This window comes from Oreochromis aureus, linkage group 4 (assembly GCF_013358895.1).
Source record: "Oreochromis aureus strain Israel breed Guangdong linkage group 4, ZZ_aureus, whole genome shotgun sequence".
NCBI classification, from domain to species: Eukaryota; Metazoa; Chordata; class Actinopteri; order Cichliformes; family Cichlidae; genus Oreochromis; species Oreochromis aureus.
Window position 1 is genome coordinate 34,622,986 of NC_052945.1, and position 24,660 is coordinate 34,647,645.

General features: G+C 37.2%; 1 protein-coding gene across 1 annotated transcript in view; it reads right to left on the minus strand.

Annotated features, from left to right (window-relative positions):
- tspan4b (tetraspanin 4b) overlaps nt 1-24,660 on the minus strand; it is a 56,724-nt gene that overhangs the window by 1,726 nt on the left and 30,338 nt on the right. Inside the window, exons 5-7 of the mRNA XM_031730561.2 lie at nt 3,975-4,070; nt 1,938-2,051; nt 44-127 (exon numbers count right to left, since the gene is read on the minus strand). Coding sequence (XP_031586421.1) covers nt 44-127; nt 1,938-2,051; nt 3,975-4,070 — 294 coding nt within the window. The remainder of the gene's footprint in view (nt 1-43; nt 128-1,937; nt 2,052-3,974; nt 4,071-24,660) is intronic.

The window sequence follows — 24,660 nt, forward strand, 5'->3', positions numbered from 1 at the left end:
CAGTATGTATGTATAGTATGTAGAAAACATTAATATCGCCTACCTGCACAACACCAATACACACTCCAAACACCAGGACAGAGGTGATGTTTTTTATCAGCCACTTTCTTGCTTTCTGGTAGCATGGCTGCAAAGGACATGGGGAAACAGTTGAGGCAGAGTAGCTATAGATAGAAAGAAAAGCGAAGAAGAATGCCAGGGCTGTATTCCAGGATGCAGGTTTAGCTAGCAGCTCTGAGTTTCTAAACCCTGAGATGTGTGAAACTCCTGTTTTCTGCTCCAGAATGTTAACGTCAACTCTGAGTCAGTTATCAGGGTAAAAGACGCTATGTAAGATGCAAATTTGTTCACAGATTAGGATTCGGTCATTAAATATCAAACAACATGTTGGAAAGAATAGTGGCTGAATTCAGAAACTGAGTCTCAACATATTTTCCACTTAAAAATCGCCTAAATAGTCTCAGTTATTTGACAAGATCAACCAGAAGGTATCACAGGCTCTGTTATGGATCAGAACCTATGCTGCCATTTGAACAGCAGGTCAAATCCAAACCGTGATCCGTTGTTAATTGAGGCAAGATCAGGCACAAATTCCGTTCAGCTCCAGGTAGACCCTGGTTATTGTAAGGTAGACCCTACAATAATACATACAGAGAAAAACCCAGCAATCAATTTTGCGACAGTGGGAAGGGAAAAACTCCATTTTAACTGGAAGAAACCTCCAACAGAACCAGGCTCATGGAGGGGAGGCCATCTGCTGCAACCGGCTGGGTGAGAGAAGGAAGACAGGATAAAGACATGCTGTGCAAGAGAGCCAGAGATTGATAACAGGTATGATTCAATGCAGAGAGGTCTATTAACACATAGTAAGTGAGAAAGGTGACTGAAGAAGAAATACAAATAGATTTTGAATTCAATTCTGGATTTAACAGGAAACCAATGAAGTAAAGCCAATATAGGGGAAATATCAAGAGAAACCTAACGTTGTTCTTATTTTCTCCAATCAGTGATGAGTAATAAGATGTTCTAGCTTTGCGGAGGGCTTTCTTATGAAGCAGCAAACTAATTCTCCAGGCTAAATGATGATCTTCTAAATTTGTGACACGCCATTTCCTCTTCCTTCCTTCCTTCCTTCCTCTCCAATTCCTATTTGAGGCTCTATTTTTCACAGGAGCTACAGTATCCAGAGTCATACGTAGTGAGGAGGTAAAATTATTAAGAAGATAATCGACCTCTGTTGGAGCTGCTCTGCTCTGTGTTGGTACAGGCCATTGAAGATGATAACTGTGGGTGGATTATATTCTTAAACTTAAACAGTTTCTATGCCATATGTTAAAACAAGATCTAGAGTGTGATTAAAGTGGTGGGTGGGTTCTTTTATATTTTTAGAGAAGCCAGTTGAGTTTTCAATTACTTGAAAACTTTGAAGAACCTGCTATTCTTCCCACAGAGGTCCAAGGGATCTTCCAGCAATTGTGACGCTTTTTTCTGGAGAATGGCTTAGGGTGATTTCATATCTTTTGATCTTGAATCTGGAACCTAAGCTGGAGCGGCGCTGGTTAGATCTACCACATTATAGTGATATAAGTGAACCAACTTTGTAGTTGACCACAGAAAACCACGGGCCAACCCTAAAGTTACCCGGATAAGCCAAAATCTTTCTTCATAGCCTCAGGTTTAGTTCACAGAGTCTGTTACCCTGGTAGCTGACTCAGAGTTGAAGTCTACACAATTCCTGAAACATAAATCTGGAGTTTCCCTGAACTTGGAGTTACCAAACTAAGAGTTGTTAGCAAAACCTGCTCTGAAAAATGCAAAGACTTTAGTATGCAGTTGCTCAAGCAGTATGTGTGACACATGCATTTATTGATCTGTAGGAAAATTCTGTTTTATTTGAGAGGTTTATCCCCCCCCCAAAAAATAAAAAAGCAACAAACCTCAGTCCATCCTTCAACACAGGTCTGTGTCCCAACTGAGCAACATGATAAGGGTAGCTTTCCCTGCAGCACATTATACCAGTCTGTTTTGTTGGTTACGCCACAGCACTTGAACTGGAAGAGCAGATGACAGGATGCAAAGAGGACAGTAATAACAAATATTTAATCTACATTTAACATTTACATGTGTAAACTCATGTAGATCCTTTTGACTTGACAGTTTTCTCTTGGGTTATTAGGGTGCCTATACTCTCGTCATGTACTCTCATCACTTATTTTAAATCTGAGTTTTTTTAATGTTCATAATTTGTGGCTGTAAAGTTCATTTAACTGACAAACGTCCACCACAAGGTGGCACTTTAAGGTTTAATTTGAAATGTGTTTTAGGATCATTTTATGACTTCTGAGGCAGAAATTGTTATTTTCATGTTTAAGTTAAAGGATTAAAATGAACTGAATCCTGTTTAGAAGATAGAATGCCGGTGTTCATAAGAAGCTGTACACCAAACTTAAAGGGAATTGTGGGACACTTTGAATAAAAGATATGCTTTGGGGAAAACAAGCGAAGATTTTAGGAGTAGAAAATGTTGGATTTCTTTTTGATTTCTAGAATAAGTGGTTATAATGTAGGCTTACACAAACAGATATTACATAGATTTATTTCTAGGGTAGAGGAGAGAGCTTCTTAAGAGGATGTTAAAAGTGTCGCTGACCCAAATGAATAACATTGAAGATTATATACGTAGAAATGATTTTTTTTTAATACACGTTGCGATTGTGCTCATTCAGAGTTGTTGCTTGGTCTACAGAGGGTCTTAAGCTTTGTTTGGCGCAATGTCCAGACAATCTATTGTGTAAGAGACTTCGAGCATAGAAGGCCGCACACACTTACAGACATATAGAATTGATAAACCTGTCAGGCCAAGGGCCTGAAGGTTCATTTAGCTTCTAACTGAATTTGAGCTTGCCTAGGAACAAGTGACAGAAAAGAGGAACTGAATAGGAGGTTCGCTTGTAATGAAACTGTGTGACGTGTAAAGTACCGAAATAACACCTTTAACACATGAAGCTCCACATGTGTCTTATATGGGGTTAATCCTAAAGGGGAGAAACTTGTTGATATAATTCGTGCCATTAACAAAAGAGGCCACTGTAGAAGTCAAATAAAGTTTATAGAGGAGCAAAATGAAATAAAAATGTTATATCAAGAACAGGTTATAACACAGGAAATGTGAGTTTTAAACTGAAGTGAGTGTTAACACACAGGAGTTGTTTCTAGGCAGCTTTTAGCTATGATAAAATTTTTGCATGAGTAATTGCTTATATGCTTAAACTTAATTGATTAAAATGGTTGTTTTCTCTTTGATTTTTTAGTAGAACATCACCAAGAACAGTAGTTACTACTTCTAGATTTTGCCAAGTGCATCTTGGTCTATGGTTTTGTCAGGTTGGGTTTGCGTTTGGACTGCACCAAGCTGGAGTCTGTATGGCAGACTGTGGTGCGAAATTGCATCATACAGTCCTTGGCAAATATGACTGTAATGTGTTGAGACTTTATTGTGTCAATACTTTAAAAATTGTAAGGCAATATTTAACAAGACTATGCATGTGTTTGTAGCTGTTGTTGGTGATCAGTACCTTCCACGCGGGCTAGAAACCTCCATGAACTAACATGTGTAGCAAGACGCAGAGTCTGCAATCTCCAGTGTGTCCAAACATGAAGCTAGTGAAACTGTAGTGTAAGTGCCTGCAGTCATTTTACAATCATTTGGTGGTTTTGGCTTAGTATTAATTTGTTCCTTTGTTTGTTTTTGTCTGTACCCAGAGCCACTGTTGTATTTTCAGTGCATATTTTTTTATTGGATGTTTTGTGATTTTTCCTTTTTGTATCTTATCTGTATGCCATCGAAATGCTGCAAGAACCCCAGTTATTGTGTCCTATGTGGCAACTAATTTCCCAGGCTACACAGTATATCCATTATTCTGTTGAAAAGAGGATTATTCCATTTTCATGTGCTGTTCAGTAGGAATGCTCACCATTTTCTGGACATTGTCCCAGGAATTCTTAAGGCCAGAATTTGATTCATACATCTTCATATCTTCCTTTAATTCTTTTTGTGCTTTTGAATCCAGCTGACAAAAAGACAGTGAAAGAAACAAAGATATACAATGAATCATAAAAAAATCAATTGTATATATAATATATAATACATAATATAGACAGACTGGCGCCTCCATATATATATATGGAGCCTATCCCAGCTGTCTTAGGGCGACAGGCTGCCAGTCTGTCGCAGGGCTAAGTATCTCACAAAAGTGAGTACACCCCTTACTTTGATATAATGTAAAGTAGTCAGTTTACAGATTGTATAACAGTGTAAGTTTGCTGTCCCCTCTAAATAACTCAACACACAGCCATTATGGCCTACTTGCCGATGGCAACAAAAGTGAGCACACCCCGAGGTGAAAATGTCCAAATTGTGCCCAATTAGCCATTTTCTCTTCCTGGTGTCATGTAACTCATTAGTGTTACGAGGTCTCAGGCGCAAGCATGTCTCCAGACTTAAACCGTATTGCGCATCTGTGGGGCATCCTCAAATGGAAGGTGGAGGAGTGCAAAGTCTCTAACATCCACCAGCTCCATGATTTCATCATGGAGGAGTGGAAGAAGTTTCCAGTGGCACCCTGTGAAGCTCTAGTGAACTCCATGGCCAACAGAGTTAAGGCAGTGTTGGAAAATAATGGTGGCCACACAAAATATTGACACTTTGGGCACAGTTTGGACATTTTCACTTAGGGGTGTAGTCACTTTTGTTGCTAGTGATTTAGACATAAATGGCTGCATGTTGAGTTTTTTTGAGGTGACAACAAATTTACACTGAGCGAGGAGGTTCTAAAAGACTGTTTTGACTCTACTGTGTGGGAGGTGCTTTGTAATGACCACGGGGAGGACAGTGACAGCCTTGTGACCTTCGTTACAGTCTACATTAACTTATCTAGGACCTTGTGTTGCTTCTCCAACAACAAACCATGGATTACCCGAGAAATAAAAGCCGTCCTCAAGCAGAAGAGGAGGGCCTTCAAATTTGGAGACAGGGAGGAGCTGAAGGGACTGATCAGTTCAGCTTCAGCAGAATAATGTTAGCGAAGTCTGGAGATGCCTTGGAACCATCTTGGGGCACAAAGATTAACACCATCTGCCCATGGGGGATGCGAGGTGGGCAAATGAACTGAATCATTTCTTTAACAGGTTTGATTACCAACTGTACCCTCATACACACAATAATAACATGGACTGAACCACCACTTGCAACCACTAGCACTTTATATAACTACTGTAGAAATTATCCCCATATCTCACTGATCTAAACTGCACTACTGAAAATGCTGTATAGACAATCATTCTTTACAATACAATAATTATAGTTCTACAACTGTTTATTAATACTCACAATTGTATATCTACAATCTGTATAGTTTCATATTTCATATTTCTGTATAGTTGTCATATTTTTAACCATATTTATATCCTGTTCATAGCTTGTACACTCACTACAGCCTGTGCATACTTATAGTTATAGCATATTCATAACATACCTTCATACCATGTACATTGTAACATACCTATAATACAGTGGTTCCCAAACTTTTTTTGCTGGGCCCCCCTTGTTTAACAAGAAAAATGTTCGCGCCCCCACCCCCCGCAGTGCACGCCACGCACGCACACGCACAAACACATCCTTCAACCACGCAAACCCATATTTTGCTCCATTGCGGTTTATTTCAGACCTCAAACATTTATTAAACAATTAAGCAAATACAAATAATCTGCAATAAATTACAGGTAGTAAGAAAATAAACTACCAACTCTTTTACGCTCCGTCCGCACCTACACGGGTATTTTTGAACGCGCGCAGCTGTTTGGGCACATGTAAACGGCGTGATCGAATCACCGAGAACGGAGATTTTTAAAACTCCTTTTTTTGCGTTTACGTGTGGACGAGGAATACAGAGTTAAATCACGCAATGTCAAAGGTGTGTGCCTTTTTCACGTCACACTGTGCGCCACGTTATTGTTTACATGAGATGAATTGCAGAATGGCAGATAGAGACAAAATACTGTTAATCTGACTCTGCAGGTTTTACACGCTTACATATACAGGCCATTACTGTCCCTGCATTTAGAAAGGCAGAGGCATCACGGTGTAATTATTAGTGTGAATGCTTGTAAAAGCATTCACAGTATTGTTGTTGTAATCTTTATTAGTGTGAATGCTTGTAAAAGCATTCACAGTATTGTTCTTCTAATCTTTATTATTAGTGTGAATGCTTGTAAAAGCATTCACAGTATTGTTCTTCTAATCTTTATTAGTGTGAATGCTTGTAAAAGCATTCACAGTATTGTTGTTGTATTCTTTATTATTCTATTTTATTATTATAGATTCCGTACGTTTTTTGTACTCTATCTCCTTCAAAACCGTTCAACTTAGAAAAACCATTCAAACACCGTTAGATTCCTCTTCTTTTGGACATGACTGCTTCTATTTTTCTCATTCATAACATTTATATTTTTAAAATTATTCAACTTTTTTCAACAAAAATTTCCCATGTATTTCAATGGGGCAACCCTTCAAATTCTCCTTCAACTTACTGCTCTTTAAACTGTATCTACTTCCACATACATTGACATGGAGCCACCATTCAAACTTTAAAACGAAGACAAGACATTCAACTATTCAACTTGTATTTATCTTTTCAATATCTGTTATACTTTTTCTTCAGTTCCAGTTTAAGTTTCATGATGTTTTTTCAGCCGTTTCAGAGTTTATAATGGGTGTGTATGGGACGGAATGTTGGGTCTAGAGTGAGACAGCTGAACTGCTACAGTGAGAGGAGCGAAAAAATTAATCTTAAAATATTTTTTAAAACTGCTGCTGTGTCCGCAGCGTTTGCTCTACAGGTATGATTTTACCCTCAAAACGTAGCCATCGCTGTCCTCTTTCATCCAATGTGTTTACTATTGTACTAGGTGTTATGGTTCTTTCATAAATGTCACCCATGCACAGCCTCCTCCCTCCAACTCCTCCATAGACTCTAATGTTAAAATGGCTCAGAAGGTTCGTTTGAAAATCAGAAGAGCATGGTGTTTTTACACTGTCACCACGTCCATATAATAAACTCCACAGGCATGAAAACTGAGAATTAGGTAGACTGGACATTGCTGCCGCTCACGGTGAAAGAATTTCGTCAATAGGACCTGTACTTTTCATTTGGGAACGATTTGTTTCGCCTAACTTTTCTGTTCATTTTAAGCAGCAAAAGTGAGGTGCATGTCTGTGCGTGTGTATGGAGCCAATGGGTGCAGTCACTATAGCAACCAGGCTCACACCTGCCTGCCTAACGAGCTCTTTCTCTCTCACTGTACCAAGAATCATCTTAAACACTTCTCTTTCAACTGCTGCTGTGTCCACAGTGTTTGCTCTACAGCCATCATTTTACCCTCAAAACGAAGCCATCGTTGTTCTCTTTACAGCACAGTGTCTTTCAAAGCTCAGAGATTTAAACTTTTTAAACTGTGTGGATCCAAGTGGAGGGATCACATTCTAGTCATTCAGTGATTCAAAGAATATGAACTTTTAATATTCATTCAGATATTTTCTGACTCTAAATTTTCTTTTCTCATTACTTAGGTTTTTCTAATTTACATTTAAAACATTTTCAGCTATTTTCCAGCTTCTTCTGTAAACATAAGCTTTCAAAATTTCTGCACTTTTGTTTTCAGGTTAAAAACTCTGTATTTTCCAGCTCATTCAACATTTTTGGCTTAATATTCAGCAATTAATTCATTTCAGTGCATACATTCAGATTCAAGCATTCACACTGCAGTTTCTTCAGAAAATGCACTTTCTAGTTATTATTATTATATATTCCGACGCTTTTTTTGTACTCTATCTCCTTCAAAACCGTTCAACTTAGAAAACCATTCAAACACCGTTAGATTCCTCTTCTTTTGGACATGACTGCTTCTACTTTTCTCATTTTTAACATTTATATTTTTAATTTTATTCAACTTTTTCAACAAAAATTTCCCATGTATTTCAATGGGGAGACCCTTCAAATCCTCATTCAACTTACTCATTTTCAAACTGTATCTACTTCAACATATGTTGACATAGAGCCACCATTCAAACTTTAAAACGAAGACGAGACATTCAACTATTCAACTTGTATTTATCTTTTCAATATCTGTTATACTTTTCTTCAGTTCCAGTTTAAGTTTCATGATGTTTTTTCAGCCGTTTCAGCGTTTATAATGGGTGTGTATGGGACGGAATGTTGGGGCTAGAGTGAGACAGCTCAACTGCTAGAGTGAGAGGAGCGAAAAAATTAATCTTAAAATATTTTTAAAACTGCTGCTGTGTCCGCAGCGTTTGCTCTACAGGTATGATTTTACCCTCAAAACGTAGCCATCGCTGTCCTCTTTCATCCAATGTGTTTACTATTGTGCTAGGTGTTATGGTTCTTTCATAAATGTCACCAAAGCACAGCCTCCTCCCTCCAACTCCTCCATAGACTCCAATGTTAAAATGGCTCAGAAAGTTCCTTTGAAAATCAGAAGAGCAGGCTTTCTTTACACTGTCACCACGTCCATATAATAAACTCCACAGGCATGAAAACTGAGAATTAGGTAGACTAGACATTGCTGCCGCTCACGGTGAAAGAATTTTGTCAATACGACTTATACTTTTCATTTGGGAGCGATTTGTTTGGGGCTGACTTTTCTGTTCATTTTAAGCAGCAAAAGTGAGGTGCATGTCTGTGCGCGTGTGTATGGAGCCAGTGGGTGCAGTCACTATAGTAACCAGGCTCACACCTGCCTGCCTGCCTAACGAGCTCTCTCTCACTGTGCCAAGATTCATCTTAAACACTTCTCTTTCAACTGCTGCTGTGTCCACAGTGTTTGCTCTACAGCCATCATTTTACCCTCAAAACGAAGCCATCGTTCTTCTCTTTCCAACAGCATGTCTTTCAAAGCTCAGAGATGTAAACCTTTAAAAGTGTGTGGATCCAAGTGGAGGGATTACACTTTAGTCATTCAGTGATTCAAAGAATATGAACTTTTAATATTCATTCAGATGTTTTCTGACTCTAAATTTTCATTTCTCATTACTCAGGTTTTTCTAATTTACATTTAAAACATTTTCAGCTATTTTCCAACTTCTTCTCTGTGCTTATCAGCTTTTAGCAGTTCAGCACTTTTGTTTTCAGGTGAAAATTTCTGTATTTTTCATCTCATTCAACATTTTTAACTTAAAATTCAGCAATTAATTCATTTCAGTGCATACATTCAGATTCAAGCATTCACACTGCAGTTTCTTCAGAAAATGCACTTTCTAGTTCTATTTAGTGTGAATGCTTGTAAAAGCATTCACAGTATTGTTCTTCTAATCTTTATTATTATTAGTGTGAATGCTTGTAAAAGCATTCACAGTATTGTTGTTGTAATCTTTATTAGTGTGAATGCTTGTAAAAGCATTCACAGTATTGTTCTTCTAATCTTTATTATTATTATTATATCATATTCCGTACGTTTTTTGGCATCTATCTCCTTCAAAACCGTTCAACTTAGAAAAACCATTCAAACACCATTAGATTCCTCTTCTTTTGGACATGACTGCTTCTACTTTTCTCATTTATAACATTTATATTTTTAAAATTATTCAACTTTTTTCAACAAAAATTTCCCATGTATTTCAATGGGAGACCCTTCAAATCCTCATTCAACTTACTCATTTTCAAACTGTATCTACTTCAACATATGTTGACATAGAGCTACCATTCAAACTTTAAAACGAAGACAAGACATTCAACTATTCAACATGTATTTATCTTTTCAATATCTGTTATACTTTTTCTTCAGTTCCAGTTTAAGTTTCATGATGTTTTTTCAGCCGTTTCAGAGTTTATAATGGGTGTGTATGGGACGGAATGTTGGGGCTAGAGTGAGACAGCTGAACTGCTAGAGTGAGAGGAGCGAAAAAATTAATCTTAAAATCTTTTTTAAAACTGCTGCTGTGTCCGCAGCGTTTGCTCTACAGGTATGATTTTACCCTCAAAACGTAGCCATCGCTGTCCTCTTTCATCCAATGTGTTTACTATTGTACTAGGTGTTATGGTTCTTTCATAAATGTCACCAAAGCACAGCCTCCTCCTCCAACTCCTCCATAGACTCTAATGTTAAAATGGCTCAGAAGGTTCGTTTGAAAATCAGAAGAGCAGGCTGTTTTTACACTGTCACCACGTCCATATAATAAACTCCACAGGCATGAAAACTGAGAATTAGGTAGACTGGACATTGCTGCCGCTCACGGTGAAGAAATTTCGTCAATAGGACCTGTACTTTTCATTTGGGAACGATTTGTTTTCGCCTAACTTTTCTGTTCATTTTAAGCAGCAAAAGTGAGGTGCATGTCTGTGTGCAGTGTATGGAGCCCTGGCTCAGTCACTATAGCAACCAGGCTCACACCTGCCTGCCTAACGAGCTCTCTCTCACTCTGCCAAGATTCATCTTGAACACTTCTCTTTCAACTGCTGCTGTGTCCACAGTATTTGCCCTACAGCCATCATTTTACCCTCAAAATGAAGCCATCGTTCTTCTCTTTCCAACAGCGTGTCTTTCAAAGCTCAGAGATGTAAACCTTTAAAACTGTGTGGATCCAAGTGGAGTGATCATATTTTAGTCATTCAGTGATTCAAAGAATATGAACTTTTAATATTCATTCAGATGTTTTCTGACTCTAAATAGTCTTTTCTCATTTTTTAGGTTTTTCTAATTTACATTTAAAACATTTTTAGCTATTTTCCAACTTCTTCTCTGTGCTTGTCAGCTTTTAGCAGTTCAGCACTTTTGTTTTCAGGTGAAAATTTCTGTATTTTTCATCTCATTCAACATTTTTAACTTAAAATTCAGCAATTAATACATTTCAGTGCATATATTCAGATTCAAGCATTCACACTGCAGTTTCTTCAGAAAATGCACTTTCTAGTTATTATATCATATTCCGTACGTTTTTGTGCATCTATCTCCTTCAAAACCGTTCAACTTAGAAAAACCATTCAAACACCATTAGATTCCTCTTCTTTTGGACATGACTGCTTCTACTTTTCTCATTTATAACATTTATATTTTTAAAATTATTCAACTTTTTTCAACAAAAATTTCCCATGTATTTCAATGGGGACACCCTTCAAATCCTCATTCAACTTACTCATTTTCAAACTGTATCTACTTCAACATACGCTGACATAGAGCCACCATTCAAACTTTAAAACGAAGACAAGACATTCAACTATTCAACTTGTATTTATCTTTTCAATATCTGTTATACTTTTCTTCAGTTCCAGTTTAAGTTTCATGATGTTTTTCAGCCGTTTCAGAGTTTATAATGGGTGTGTATGGGGACGGAATGTTGGGGCTAGAGTGAGACAGCTCAACTGCTAGAGTGAGAGGAGCGAAAAAAATTAATCTTAAAATCTTTTTAAAACTGCTGCTGTGTCCGCAGCGTTTGCTCTACAGGTATGATTTTACCCTCAAAACGTAGCCATCGCTGTCCTCTTTCATCCAATGTGTTTACTATTGTCCTAGGTGTTATGGTTCTTTCATAAATGTCACCAAAGCACAGACTCCTCCCTCCAACTCCTCCATAGACTCCAATGTTAAAATGGCTCAGAAAGTTCCTTTGAAAATCAGAAGAGCAGGCTGTCTTTACACTGTCACCACGTCCATATAATAAACTCCACAGGCATGAAAACTGAGAATTAGGTAGACTAGACATTGCTGCCACTCACGGTGAAAGAATTTTGTCAATACGACATGTACTTTTCATTTGGGAAGGATTTGTTTGGGCCTGACTTTTCTGTTCATTTTAAGCAGCAAAAGTGAGGTGCATGTCTGTGTGCGTGTGTATGGAGCCCCTGGCTCAGTCACTATAGCAACCAGGCTCACACCTGCCTGCCTAATGAGCTCTCTCTCACTTTGCCAAGATTCATCTTAAACACTTCTCTTTCAACAGCTGCTGTGTCCACAGTGTTTGCTCTACAGCCATCATTTTACCCTCAAAACGAAGCCATCGTTCTTCTCTATCCAACAGCGTGTCTTTCAAAGCTCAGAGATGTAAACCTTTAAAACTGTGTGGATCCAAGTGGAGGGATCATATTTTAGTCATTCAGTGATTCAAAGATATATGAACTTTTAATATTCATTCAGATGTTTTCTGACTCTAAATAGTCTTTTCTCATTACTCAGGTTTTTCTAATTTACATTTAAAACATTTTCAGCTATTTTCCAACTTCTTCTCTGTGCTTGTCAGCTTTTAGCAGTTCAGCACTTTTGTTTTCAGGTGCAAATTTCTGTATTTTTCATCTCATTCAAAATTTTTAACTAAAAATTCAGCAATTAATACATTTCAGTGCATACATTGAGATTCAAGCATTCACACTGCAGTTTCTTCAGAAAATGCACTTTCTAGTTAGTGTGAATGCTTGTAAAAGCATTCACAGTATTGTTCTTCTAATCTTTATTATTATTATTATATATTCCGATTCATTTTTTTGTACTCTATCTCCTTCAAAACCGTTCAACTTAGAAAAACCATTCAAACACCGTTAGATTCCTCTTCTTTTGGACACGACTGCTTCTACTTTTCTCATTTTTAACATTTATAATTTTAATTTTATTCAACTTTTTTCACCCAAAATTTCCCATATATTTCAATGGGGAGACCCTTCAAATCCTCATTCAACTTACTCATTTTCAAACTGTATCTACTTCAACATACGTTGACATAGAGCCACCATTCAAACTTTAAAACGAAGACAAGACATTCAACTATTCAACTTGTATTTATCTTTTCAATATCTGTTATACTTTTTCTTCAGTTCCAGTTTAAGTTTCATGATGTTTTTCAGCCGTTTCAGCGTTTACAATGGGTGTGTATGGGACGGAATGTTTGGGCTAGAGTGAGCCAGCTCAACTGCTAGAGTGAGAGGAGCGACAAAATTAATCTTAAAATATTTTTAAAACTGCTGCTGTGTCCGCAGCGTTTGCTCTACAGGTCTGATTTTACCCTCAAAACGTAGCCATCGCTGTCCTCTTTCATCCAATGTGTTTACTATTGTACTAGGTGTTATGGTTCTTTCATAAATGTCACCAAAGCACAGCCTCCTCCCTCCAACTCCTCCATAGACTCTAATGTTAAAATGGCTCAGAAGGTTCCTTTGAAAATCAGAAGAGCATGGTGTTTTTACACTGTCACCACGTCCATATAATAAACTCCACAGGCATGAAAACTGAGAATTAGGTAGACTGGACATTGCTGCCGCTCACGGTGAAAGAATTTCGTCAATAGGACCTGTACTTTTCATTTGGGAGCGATTTGTTTCGGCCTGACTTTTCTGTTCATTTTAAGCAGCTAAAGTGAGGTGCATGTCTGTGTGCGTGTGTATGGAGCCATTGGGTGCAGTCACTATAGCAACCAGGCTCACACCTGCCTGCCTAACGAGCTCTCTCTCACTCTGCCAAGATTCATCTTGAACACTTCTCTTTCAACAGCTGCTGTGTCCACAGTGTTTGCTCTACAGCCATCATTTTACCCTCAAAAGGAATCCATCGTTCTTCTCTTTCCAACAGCGTGTCTTTCAAAGCTCAGAGATGTAAACCTTTAAAACTGTGTGGATCCAAGTGGAGGGACCATATTTTAGTCATTCAGTGATTCAAAGAATATGAACTTTTAATATTCATTCAGATGTTTTCTGACTCTAAATAGTCTTTTCTCATTTTTTAGGTTTTTCTAATTTACATTTAAAACATTTTCAGCTGTTTTCTAACTTCTTCTCTGTGGATGTCAGCTTTTAGCAGTTCAGCTTTTTGTTTTCAGGTGCAAATTTCTGTATTTTTCATCTCATTCAACATTTTTAACTTAAAATTCAGCAATTAATTCATTTCAGCGCATATATTCAGATTCAAGCATTCACACTGCAGTTTCTTCAGAAAATGCACTTTCTAGTTATTATTATATTTTATTATATATTCGACGTTTTTTTGTAGTCTATCTCCTTCAAAACCGTTCAACTTAGAAAAACCATTCAAACACCGTTAGATTCCTCTTCTTTTGGACATGACTGCTTCTATTTTTCTCATTTTTAACATTTATATTTTTAATTTTATTCAACTTTTTTCAACAAAAATTTCCCATGTATTTCAATGGGGAGACCCTTCAAATCCTCATTCAACTTACTCCTCTTTAAACTGTATTTACTTCCACATACATTGACGTAGAGCCACCATTCCAACTTTAAAACGAAGACAAGACATTCAACTATTCAACTTGTATTTATCTTTTCAATATCTGTTATACTTTTTCTTCAGTTCCAGTTTAAGTTTCATGATGTTTTTTCAGCCGTTTCAGCGTTTATAATGGGTGTGTATGGGACGGAATGTTGGGGCTAGAGTGAGACAGCTCAACTGCTAGAGTGAGAGGAGCGAAAAAATTAATCTTAAAATCTTTTTTAAAACTGCTGCTGTGTCCGCAGCGTTTGCTCTACAGGTATGATTTTACCCTCAAAACGTAGCCATCGCTGTCCTCTTTCATCCAATGTGTTTACTATTGTGCTAGGTGTTATGGTTCTTTCATAAATGTCACCAAAGCACAGCCTCCTCCCTCCAACTCCTCCATAGACTCCAATGTTAAAATGGCTCAGAAAGTTCCTTTGAAAATCAGAAGAGCAGGCTGTCTTTACACTGTCACCACGTCCATATAATAAACTCCACAGGCATGAAAACTGAGAATTAGGTAGACTAGACATTGCTGCCGCTCACGGTGAAAGAATTTTGTCAATACGACTTATACTTTTCATTTGGGAGCGATTTGTTTCGGCCTGACTTTTCTGTTCATTTTAAGCAGCAAAAGTGAGGTGCATGTCTGCGTGTGTATGGGGCCATTGGGTGCAGTCACTATAGCAACCAGGCTCACACCTGCCTGTTTAACGAGCTCTCTCTCTCACTGTGCCAAGATTCATTTTAAACACTTCTCTTTCAACTGCTGCTGTGTCCACAGTGTTTGCCCTACAGCCATCATTTTACCCTCAAAACGTCGCCATCGTTGTTCTCTTTCCAACAGCATGTCTTTCAAAGCTCAGAAATATAAACTTTTTAAACTGTGTGGATCCAAGTGGAGGGATCACATTTCAGTCATTCAGTGATTCAAAGAATATGAACTTTTAATATTCATTCAGATGTTTTCTGACTCTAAATTTTCTGTTCTCATTACGTAGGTTTTTCTAATTTACATTTAAAACATTTTCAGCTCTTTTCCAACTTCTTCTGTGTGGATTTCAGCTTTTAGCAGTTCAGCACTTTTGTTTTCAGGTGCAAATTTCTGTATTTTTCATCTCATTCAAAATTCCTAACTTAAATTCAGCAATTAATTCATTTCAGTGCATACATTCAGATTCAAGCATTCACACTGCAGTTTCTTCAGAAAATGCACTTTCTAGTTATTATTAGTGTGAATGCTTGTAAAAGCATTCACAGTATTGTTGTTGTAATCTTTATTAGTGTGAATGCTTGTAAAAGCATTCACAGTATTGTTGTTGTAATCTTTATTATTCTATTTTATTATAGATTCCGACGCGTTTTTGTACTCTATCTCCTTCAAAACCGTTCAACTTAGAAAAACCATTCAAACACCATTAGATTCCTCTTCTTTAGGACATGACTGCTTCTATTTTTCTCATTTATAACATTTATATTTTTAATTTTATTCAACTTTTTTCAACAAAAATTTCCCATGTATTTCAATGGAGAGACCCTTCAAATTCTCATTCAACTCACTCCTCTTTAAACTGTATCTACTTCAACATACGTTGACATAGAGCTACCATTCAAACTTTAAAACGAAGACAAGACATTCAACTATTCAACTTGTATTTATCTTTGCAATATCTGTTATACTTTTCTTCAGTTCCAGTTTAAGTTTCATGATGTTTTTTCAGCCGTTTCAGAGTTTATAATGGGTGTGTATGGGACGGAATGTTGGGGCTAGAGTGAGACAGCTGAACTGCTAGAGTGAGAGGAGCGAAAAAATTAATCTTAAAATCTTTTTTAAAACTGCTGCTGTGTCCACAGCGTTTGATCTACAGGTATGATTTTACCCTCAAAACGTAGCCATCGCTGTCCTCTTTCATCCAATGTTTACTATTGTACTAGGTGTTATGGTTCTTTCATAAATGTCACCAAAGCACAGCCTCCTCCTCCAACTCCTCCATAGACTCTAATGTTAAAATGGCTCAGAAGGTTCGTTTGAAAATCAGAAGAGCATGGTGTCTTTCCACTGTCACCACGTCCATATAATAAACTCCTCAGGCATGAAAACTGAGAATTAGGTAGACTGGACATTGCTGCCGCTCACGGTGAAAGAATTTCGTCAATAGGACCTGTACTTTTCATTTGGGAAGGATTTGTTTGGGCCTGACTTTTCTGTTCATTTTAAGCAGCAAAAGTGAGGTGTGCATGTCTGTGCTTGGCGTGTGTATGGAGCCATTGGGTGCAGTCACTATAGCAACCAGGCTCACACCTGCCTGCCTAATGAGCTCTCTCTCTCTCACTGTGCCAAGATTCATCTTAAACACTTCTCTTTCAACTGCTGCTGTGTCCACAGTGTTTGCTCTACAGCCATCATTTTACCCTCAAAACGTCACCATCGTTGTTCTCTTTCCAACACCGTGTCTTTCAAAGCTCAGAGATGTAAAGCTTTAAAACTGTGTGGATCCAAGTGGAGGGATCACATTTTAGTCATTCAGTCATTCAAAGAATATGAACTTTTAATATTCATTCAGATGTTTTCTGACTCTAAATTTTCTTTTCTCATTACTTAGGTTTTTCTAATTTACATTTAAAACATTTTCAGCTATTTTCCAACTTCTTCTCTGTGCTTGTCAGCTTTTAGCAGTTCAGCACTTTTGTTTTCAGGTGCAAATTTCTGTATTTTTCATCTCATTCAACATTTTTAACTTAAAATTCAGCAATTAATTCATTTCAGTGCATACATTCAGATTCAAGCATTCACACTGCAGTTTCTTCAAAAAATGCACTTTCTAGTTATTAGTGTGAATGCTTGTAAAAGCATTCACAGTATTGTTGTTGTAATCTTTATTATTATTATTATTATTATTTCCTATTCCGTACGTTTTTCGCCGACTATCTCCTTCAAAACCGTTCAACTTAGAAAAACCATTCAAACACTGTTAGATTCCTCTTCTTTTGGAATGGTGTGCTTCTATTTTTCTCATTTTTAACATTTATATTTTTAATTTTATTCAACTTTTTTCAACAAAAATTTCCCATGTATTTCAATGGGGAGACACTTCAAATCCTCATTCAACTTACTCATTTTCAAACTGTATCTACTTCAACATACGTTGACATAGAGCCACCATTCAAACTTTAAAACGAAGACAAGACATTCAACTATTCAACTTGTATTTATCTTTTCAATATCTGTTATACTTTTCTTCAGTTCCAGTTTAAGTTTCATGATGTTTTTCAGCCGTTTCAGCGTTTATAATGGGTGTGTATGGGACGGAATGTTGGGGCTAGAGTGAGACAGCTCAACTGCTAGAGTGAGAGGAGCGAAAAAATTAATCTTAAAATCTTTTTTAAAACTGCTGCTGTGTCCGCAGCGTTTGCTCTACAGGTATGATTTTACCCTCAAAACGTAGCCATCGCTGTCCTCTTTCACCCAATGTGTTTACTATTGTGCTAGGTGTTATGGTTCTTTCATAAATGTCACCAAATCACAGCCTCCTCCCTCCAACTCCTCCATAGACTCCAATGTTAAAATGGCTCAGAAAGTTCCTTTGAAAATCAGAAGAGCAGGCTGTCTTTCCACTGTCACCACGTCCATATAATAAACTCCACAGGCATGAAAACTGAGAATTCGGTAGACTAGACATTGCTGTCGCTCACGGTGAAAGAATTTTGTCAATAGGACCTATACTTTTCATTTGGGAACGATTTGTTTGGGCCTGACTTTTCTGTTCATTTTAAGCAGCAAACGTGAGGTGCATGTCTGTGTGCGTGTGTATGGAGCCATTGGGTGCAGTCACTATAGCAACCAGGCTCACACCTGCCTGCCTAACGAGCTCTGTCTCTCACTGTGCCAAGATTCATCTTAAACACTTCTCTTTCAACTGCTGCTGTGTCCACAGTGTTTGCTCTACAGCTATCATTTTACCCTCAAAACGAAGCCATCGTTGTTCTCTTTCCAACAGCATGTCTTTCAAAGCTCAGAGATGTAAAGTTTTTAAACTGTGTGGATCCAAGTGGAGGGATCAGATTTTAGTCATTCAGTGATTCAAAGAATATGAACTTTTAATATTCATTCAGATGTTTTCTGACTCTAAATGTTCTTTTCTCATTTCTTAGGTTTTTCTAATTTTAATTTAAAAACTTTTCAGCTATTTTCCAACTTCTTCTGTGTGAACATCAGCTTTCAAAAGTTCTGCACTTTTGTTTTCAGGTTAAAAACTCTGTATTTTCCAGCTCATTCAACATTTTTAACTTAAAATTCAGCAATTAATTCATTTCAGTGCATACATTCAGATTCAAGCATTCACACTGCAGTTTCTTCAGAAAATGCACTTTCTAGTTCTATTTTATTATCTATTCCGTACGTTTTTTGTACTCTATCTCCTTCAAAACCGTTCAACTTAGAAATACCATTCAAACACCGTTAGATTCCTCTTCTTTTGGACATGACTGCTTCTATTTTTCTCATTTATAACATTTATATTTTTAATTTTATTCAACTTTTTTCAACAAAAATTTCCCATGTATTTCAATGGGGAGACCCTTCAAATTCTCATTCAACTCACTCCTCTTTAAACTGTATCTACTTCCACATACGTTAACATAGAACCACCATTCAAACTTTAAAACGAAGACAAGACATTCAACTATTCAACTTGTATTTATCTTTTCAATATCTGTTATACTTTTTCTTCAGTTCCAGTTTAAGTTTCATGATGTTTTTTCAGCCATTTCAGAGTTTATAATGGGTGTGTATGGGACGGAATGTTGGGGCTAGAGTGAGACAGCTCAACTGCTAGAGTGAGAGGAGCAAAAAAATTAATCTTAAAATATTTTTTAAAACTGCTGCTGTGTCCATGGCGTTTGCTCTACAGGTATGATTTTACCCTCAAAACGTAGCCATCGCTGTCCTCTTTCACCCAATGTGTTTACTATTGTCCTCGGTGTTATGGTTCTTTCATAAATGTCAACAATGCACAGCCTCCTCCCTCCAACTCTTCCATAGACTCTAATGTTAAAATGGCTCAGAAGGTTCGTTTGAAAACCAGAAGTACAGGCTGTCTTTACACTGTCACCACGTCCATATAATAAACTCCACAAGCATGAAAACTGAGAATTAGGTAGACTGGACATTGCTGTCGCTCACGGTGAAAGAATTTTGTCAATAGGACCTGTACTTTTCATTTGGGAGCGATTTGTTTCGACCTGACTTTTCTGTTCATTTTAAGCAGCAAAAGTGAGGTGCATGTCTGTGCGCGTGTGTATGGAGCCAGTGGGTGCAGTCACTATAGCAACCAGGCTCACACCTGCCTGCCTGCCTAACGAGCTCTCTCTCACTCTGCCAATATTCATTTCAAACACTTCTCTTTCAACTGCTGCTGTGTCTACAGTGTTTGCTCTACAGCCATCATTTTACCCTCAAAACGAAGCCATCATTGTTCTCTTTCCAACAGCATGTCTTTCAAAGCTCAGAGATGTAAACCTTTAAAAGTGTGTGGATCCAAGTGGAGGGATTACACTTTAGTCATTCAGTGATTCAAAGAATATGAACTTTTAATACTCATTCAGATGTTTTCTGACTCTAAATTTTCTGTTCTCATTTCTTAGGTTTTCCAAATTTTAATTTAAAAACTTTTCAGCTATTTTCCAACTTCTTTTGTGTGAACATCAGCTTTCAAAAGTTCTGCACTTTTGTTTTCAGGTTAAAAACTCTGTATTTTCCAGCTCATTCAACATTTTTATTTTTAACTTAAAATTCAGCAATTAATTCATTTCAGTGCATACATTCAGATTCAAGCATTCACACTGCAGTTTCTTCAGAAAATGCACTTTCTAGTTATATTTTATTATATATTCCGTACGTTTTTTGTAGTCTATCTCCTTCAAAGCCGTTCAACTTAGAAAAACCATTCAAACACCGTTAGATTCCTCTTCTTTTGGACATGACTGCTTCTATTTTTCTCATTTTTAACATTTATATTTTTAATTTTATTCAACTTTTTTCAACAAAAATTTCCCATGTATTTCAATGGGGAGACCCTTCAAATCCTCATTCAACTTACTCCTCTTTAAACTGTATCTACTTCCACATACATTGACATAGAGCCACCATTCAAACTTTAAAACGAAGACAAGACATTCAACTATTCAACTTGTATATATCTTTTCAATATCTATTATACTTTTTCTTCAGTTCCAGTTTAAGTTTCATGATGTTTTTTCAGCCGTTTCAGAGTTTATAATGGGTGTGTATGGGACGGAATGTTGGGGCTAGAGTGAGACAGCTCAACTGCTAGAGTGAGAGGAGCAAAAAAATTAATCTTAAAATCTTTTTTAAAACTGCTGCTGTGTCCGCAGCGTTTGATCTACAGGTATGATTTTACCCTCAAAACGTAGCCATCGCTGTCCTCTTTCATCCAATGTGTTTACTATTGTCCTAGGTGTTATGGTTCTTTCATAAATGTCACCAAAGCACAGACTCCTCCCTCCAAGTCCTCCATAGACTCCAATGTTAAAATGGCTCAGAAAGTTCCTTTGAAAATCAGAAGAGCAGGCTGTCTTTACACTGTCACCACGTCCATATAATAAACTCCACAGGCATGAAAACTGAGAATTAGGTAGACTGGACATTGCTGTCGCTCACGGTGAAAGAATTTTGTCAATACGACATGTACTTTTCATTTGGGAAGGATTTGTTTGGGGCTGACTTTTCTGTTCATTTTAAGCAGCAAAAGTGAGGTGCATGTCTGTGTGCGTGTGTATGGAGCCCCTGGCTCAGTCACTATAGCAACCAGGCTCATACCTGCCTGCCTAACGAGCTCTCTCTCACTCTGCCAAGATTCATCTTGAACACTTCTCTTTCAACTGCTGCTGTGTCCACAGTGTTTGCTCTACAGCCATCATTTTACCCTCAAAACGAAGCCATCGTTCTTCTCTTTCCAACAGCGTGTCTTTCAAAGCTCAGAAATGTAAACCTTTTAAACTGTGTGGATCCAAGTGGAGGGATCATATTTTAGTCATTCAGTGATTCAAAGAATATGAACTTTTAATATTCATTCAGATGTTTTCTGACTCTAAATAGTCTTTTCTCATTACTCAGGTTTTTCTAATTTACATTTAAAACATTTTCAGCTATTTTCCAACTTCTTCTCTGTGCTTGTCAGCTTTTAGCAGTTCAGCACTTTTGTTTTCAGGTGCAAATTTCTGTATTTTTCATCTCATTCAAAATTTTTAACTAAAAATTCAGCAATTAATACATTTCAGTGCATACATTGAGATTCAAGCATTCACACTGCAGTTTCTTCAGAAAATGCACTTTCTAGTTATTAGTGTGAATGCTTGTAAAAGCATTCACAGTATTGTTGTTGTAATCTTTATTATTATTAGTGTGAATGCTTGTAAAAGCATTCACAGTATTGTTCTTCTAATCTTTATTATTAGTGTGAATGCTTGTAAAAGCATTCACAGTATTGTTCTTCTAATCTTTTGTTATTATTATATTTTATTATATATTCCGTACGTTTTTTGTACTGTATCTCCTTCAAAACCGTTCAACTTAGAAAAACCATTCAAACACCGTTAGATTCCTCTTCTTTTGGACATGACTGCTTCTATTTTTCTCATTTTTAACATTTATATTTTTAATTTTATTCAACTTTTTTCAACAAAAATTTCCCATGTATTTCAATGGAGAGACCCTTCAAATCCTCATTCAACTTACTCCTCTTTAAACTGTATCTACTTCCACATACGTTGACGTAGAGCCACCATTCAAACTTTAAAACGAAGACAAGACATTCAACTATTCAACTTGTATTCATCTTTTCAATATTTATTATACTTTTTCTTCAGTTCCAGTTTAAGTTTCATGATGATTTTTCAGCCGTTTCAGAGTTTATAGTGGGTGTGTATGGGACGGAATGTTGGGGCTAGAGTGAGACAGCTCAACTGCCAGAGTGAGAGGAGCGAAAAAATTAATCTTAAAATCTTTTTTAAAACTGCTGCTGTGTGCACAGCGTTTGCTCTACAAACATGATTTTACCCTCAAAACGTAGCCATCGCTGTCCTCTTTCATCCAATGTGTTTACTATTGTGCTAGGTGTTATGGTTCTTTCATAAATGTCACCAAAGCACAGCCTCCTCCCTCCAACTCCTCCATAGACTCTAATGTTAAAATGGCTCAGAAGGTTCGTTTGAAAATCAGAAGTACAGGCTGTCTTTCCACTGTCACCACGTCCATATAATAAACTCCACAGGCATGAAAACTGAGAATTCGGTAGACTAGACATTGCTGTCGCTCACGGTGAAAGAATTTTGTCAATAGGACCTATACTTTTCATTTGGGAACGATTTGTTTGGGCCTGACTTTTCTGTTCATTTTAAGCAGCAAACGTGAGGTGCATGTCTGTGCGCGTGTGTATGGAGCCATTGGGTGCAGTCACTATAGCAACCAGGCTCACACCTGCCTGCCTAACGAGCTCTGTCTCTCACTGTGCCAAGATTCATCTTAAACACTTCTCTTTCAACTGCTGCTGTGTCCACAGTGTTTGCTCTACAGCTATCATTTTACCCTCAAAACGAAGCCATCGTTGTTCTCTTTCCAACAGCATGTCTTTCAAAGCTCAGAGATGTAAAGTTTTTAAACTGTGTGGATCCAAGTGGAGGGATTACACTTTAGTCATTCAGTGATTCAAAGAATATGAACTTTTAATATTCATTCAGATGTTTTCTGACTCTAAATGTTCTTTTCTCATTTCTTAGGTTTTTCTAATTTTAATTTAAAAACTTTTCAGCTATTTTCCAACTTCTTCTGTGTGAACATCAGCTTTCAAAAGTTCTGCACTTTTGTTTTCAGGTTAAAACTCTGTATTTTCCAGCTCATTCAACATTTTTAACTTAAAATTCAGCAATTAATTCATTTCAGTGCATACATTCAGATTCAAGCATTCACACTGCAGTTTCTTCAGAAAATGCACTTTCTAGTTCTATTTTATTATCTATTCCAGACGCTTTTTTTGTACTCTATCTCCTTCAAAATCGTTCAACTTAGAAATACCATTCAAACACCGTTAGATTCCTCTTCTTTTGGACATGACTGCTTCTATTTTTCTCATTTATAACATTTATATATTTTTAATTTTATTCAACTTTTTCAACAAAAATTTCCCATGTATTTCAATGGGAGACCCTTCAAATTCTCATTCAACTCACTCCTCTTTAAACTGTATCTACTTCCACATACGTTAACATAGAACCACCATTCAAACTTTAAAACGAAGACAAGACATTCAACTATTCAACTTGTATTTATCTTTTCAATATCTGTTATACTTTTTCTTCAGTTCCAGTTTAAGTTTCATGATGTTTTTCAGCCATTTCAGAGTTTATAATGGGTGTGTATGGGACTTGAATGTTGGGGCTAGAGTGAGACAGCTCAACTGCTAGAGTGAGAGGAGCAAAAAAATTAATCTTAAAATATTTTTTAAAACTGCTGCTGTGTCCGCGGCGTTTGCTCTACAGGTATGATTTTACCCTCAAAACGTAGCCATCGCTGTCCTCTTTCACCCAATGTGTTTACTATTGTCCTCGGTGTTATGGTTCTTTCATAAATGTCAACAATGCACAGCCTCCTCCTCCAACTCTTCCATAGACTCTAATGTTAAAATGGCTCAGAAGGTTCGTTTGAAAACCAGAAGTACAGGCTGTCTTTACACTGTCACCACGTCCATATAATAAACTCCACAAGCATGAAAACTGAGAATTAGGTAGACTGGACATTGCTGTCGCTCACGGTGAAAGAATTTTGTCAATAGGACCTGTACTTTTCATTTGGGAGCGATTTGTTTCGACCTGACTTTTCTGTTCATTTTAAGCAGCAAAAGTGAGGTGCATGTCTGTGCGCGCGTGTGTATGGAGCCAGTGGGTGCAGTCACTATAGCAACCAGGCTCACACCTGCCTGCCTGCCTAACTAAGAGCTCTCTCTCACTCTGCCAATATTCATTTCAAACACTTCTCTTTCAACTGCTGCTGTGTCTACAGTGTTTGCTCTACAGCCATCATTTTACCCTCAAAACGAAGCCATCATTGTTCTCTTTCCAACAGCATGTCTTTCAAAGCTCAGAGATGTAAACCTTTAAAAGTGTGTGGATCCAAGTGGAGGGATTACACTTTAGTCATTCAGTGATTCAAAGAATATGAACTTTTAATACTCATTCAGATGTTTTCTGACTCTAAATTTTCTGTTCTCATTTCTTAGGTTTTCCAAATTTTAATTTAAAACTTTTCAGCTATTTTCCAACTTCTTTTGTGTGAACATCAGCTTTCAAAAGTTCTGCACTTTTGTTTTCAGGTTAAAA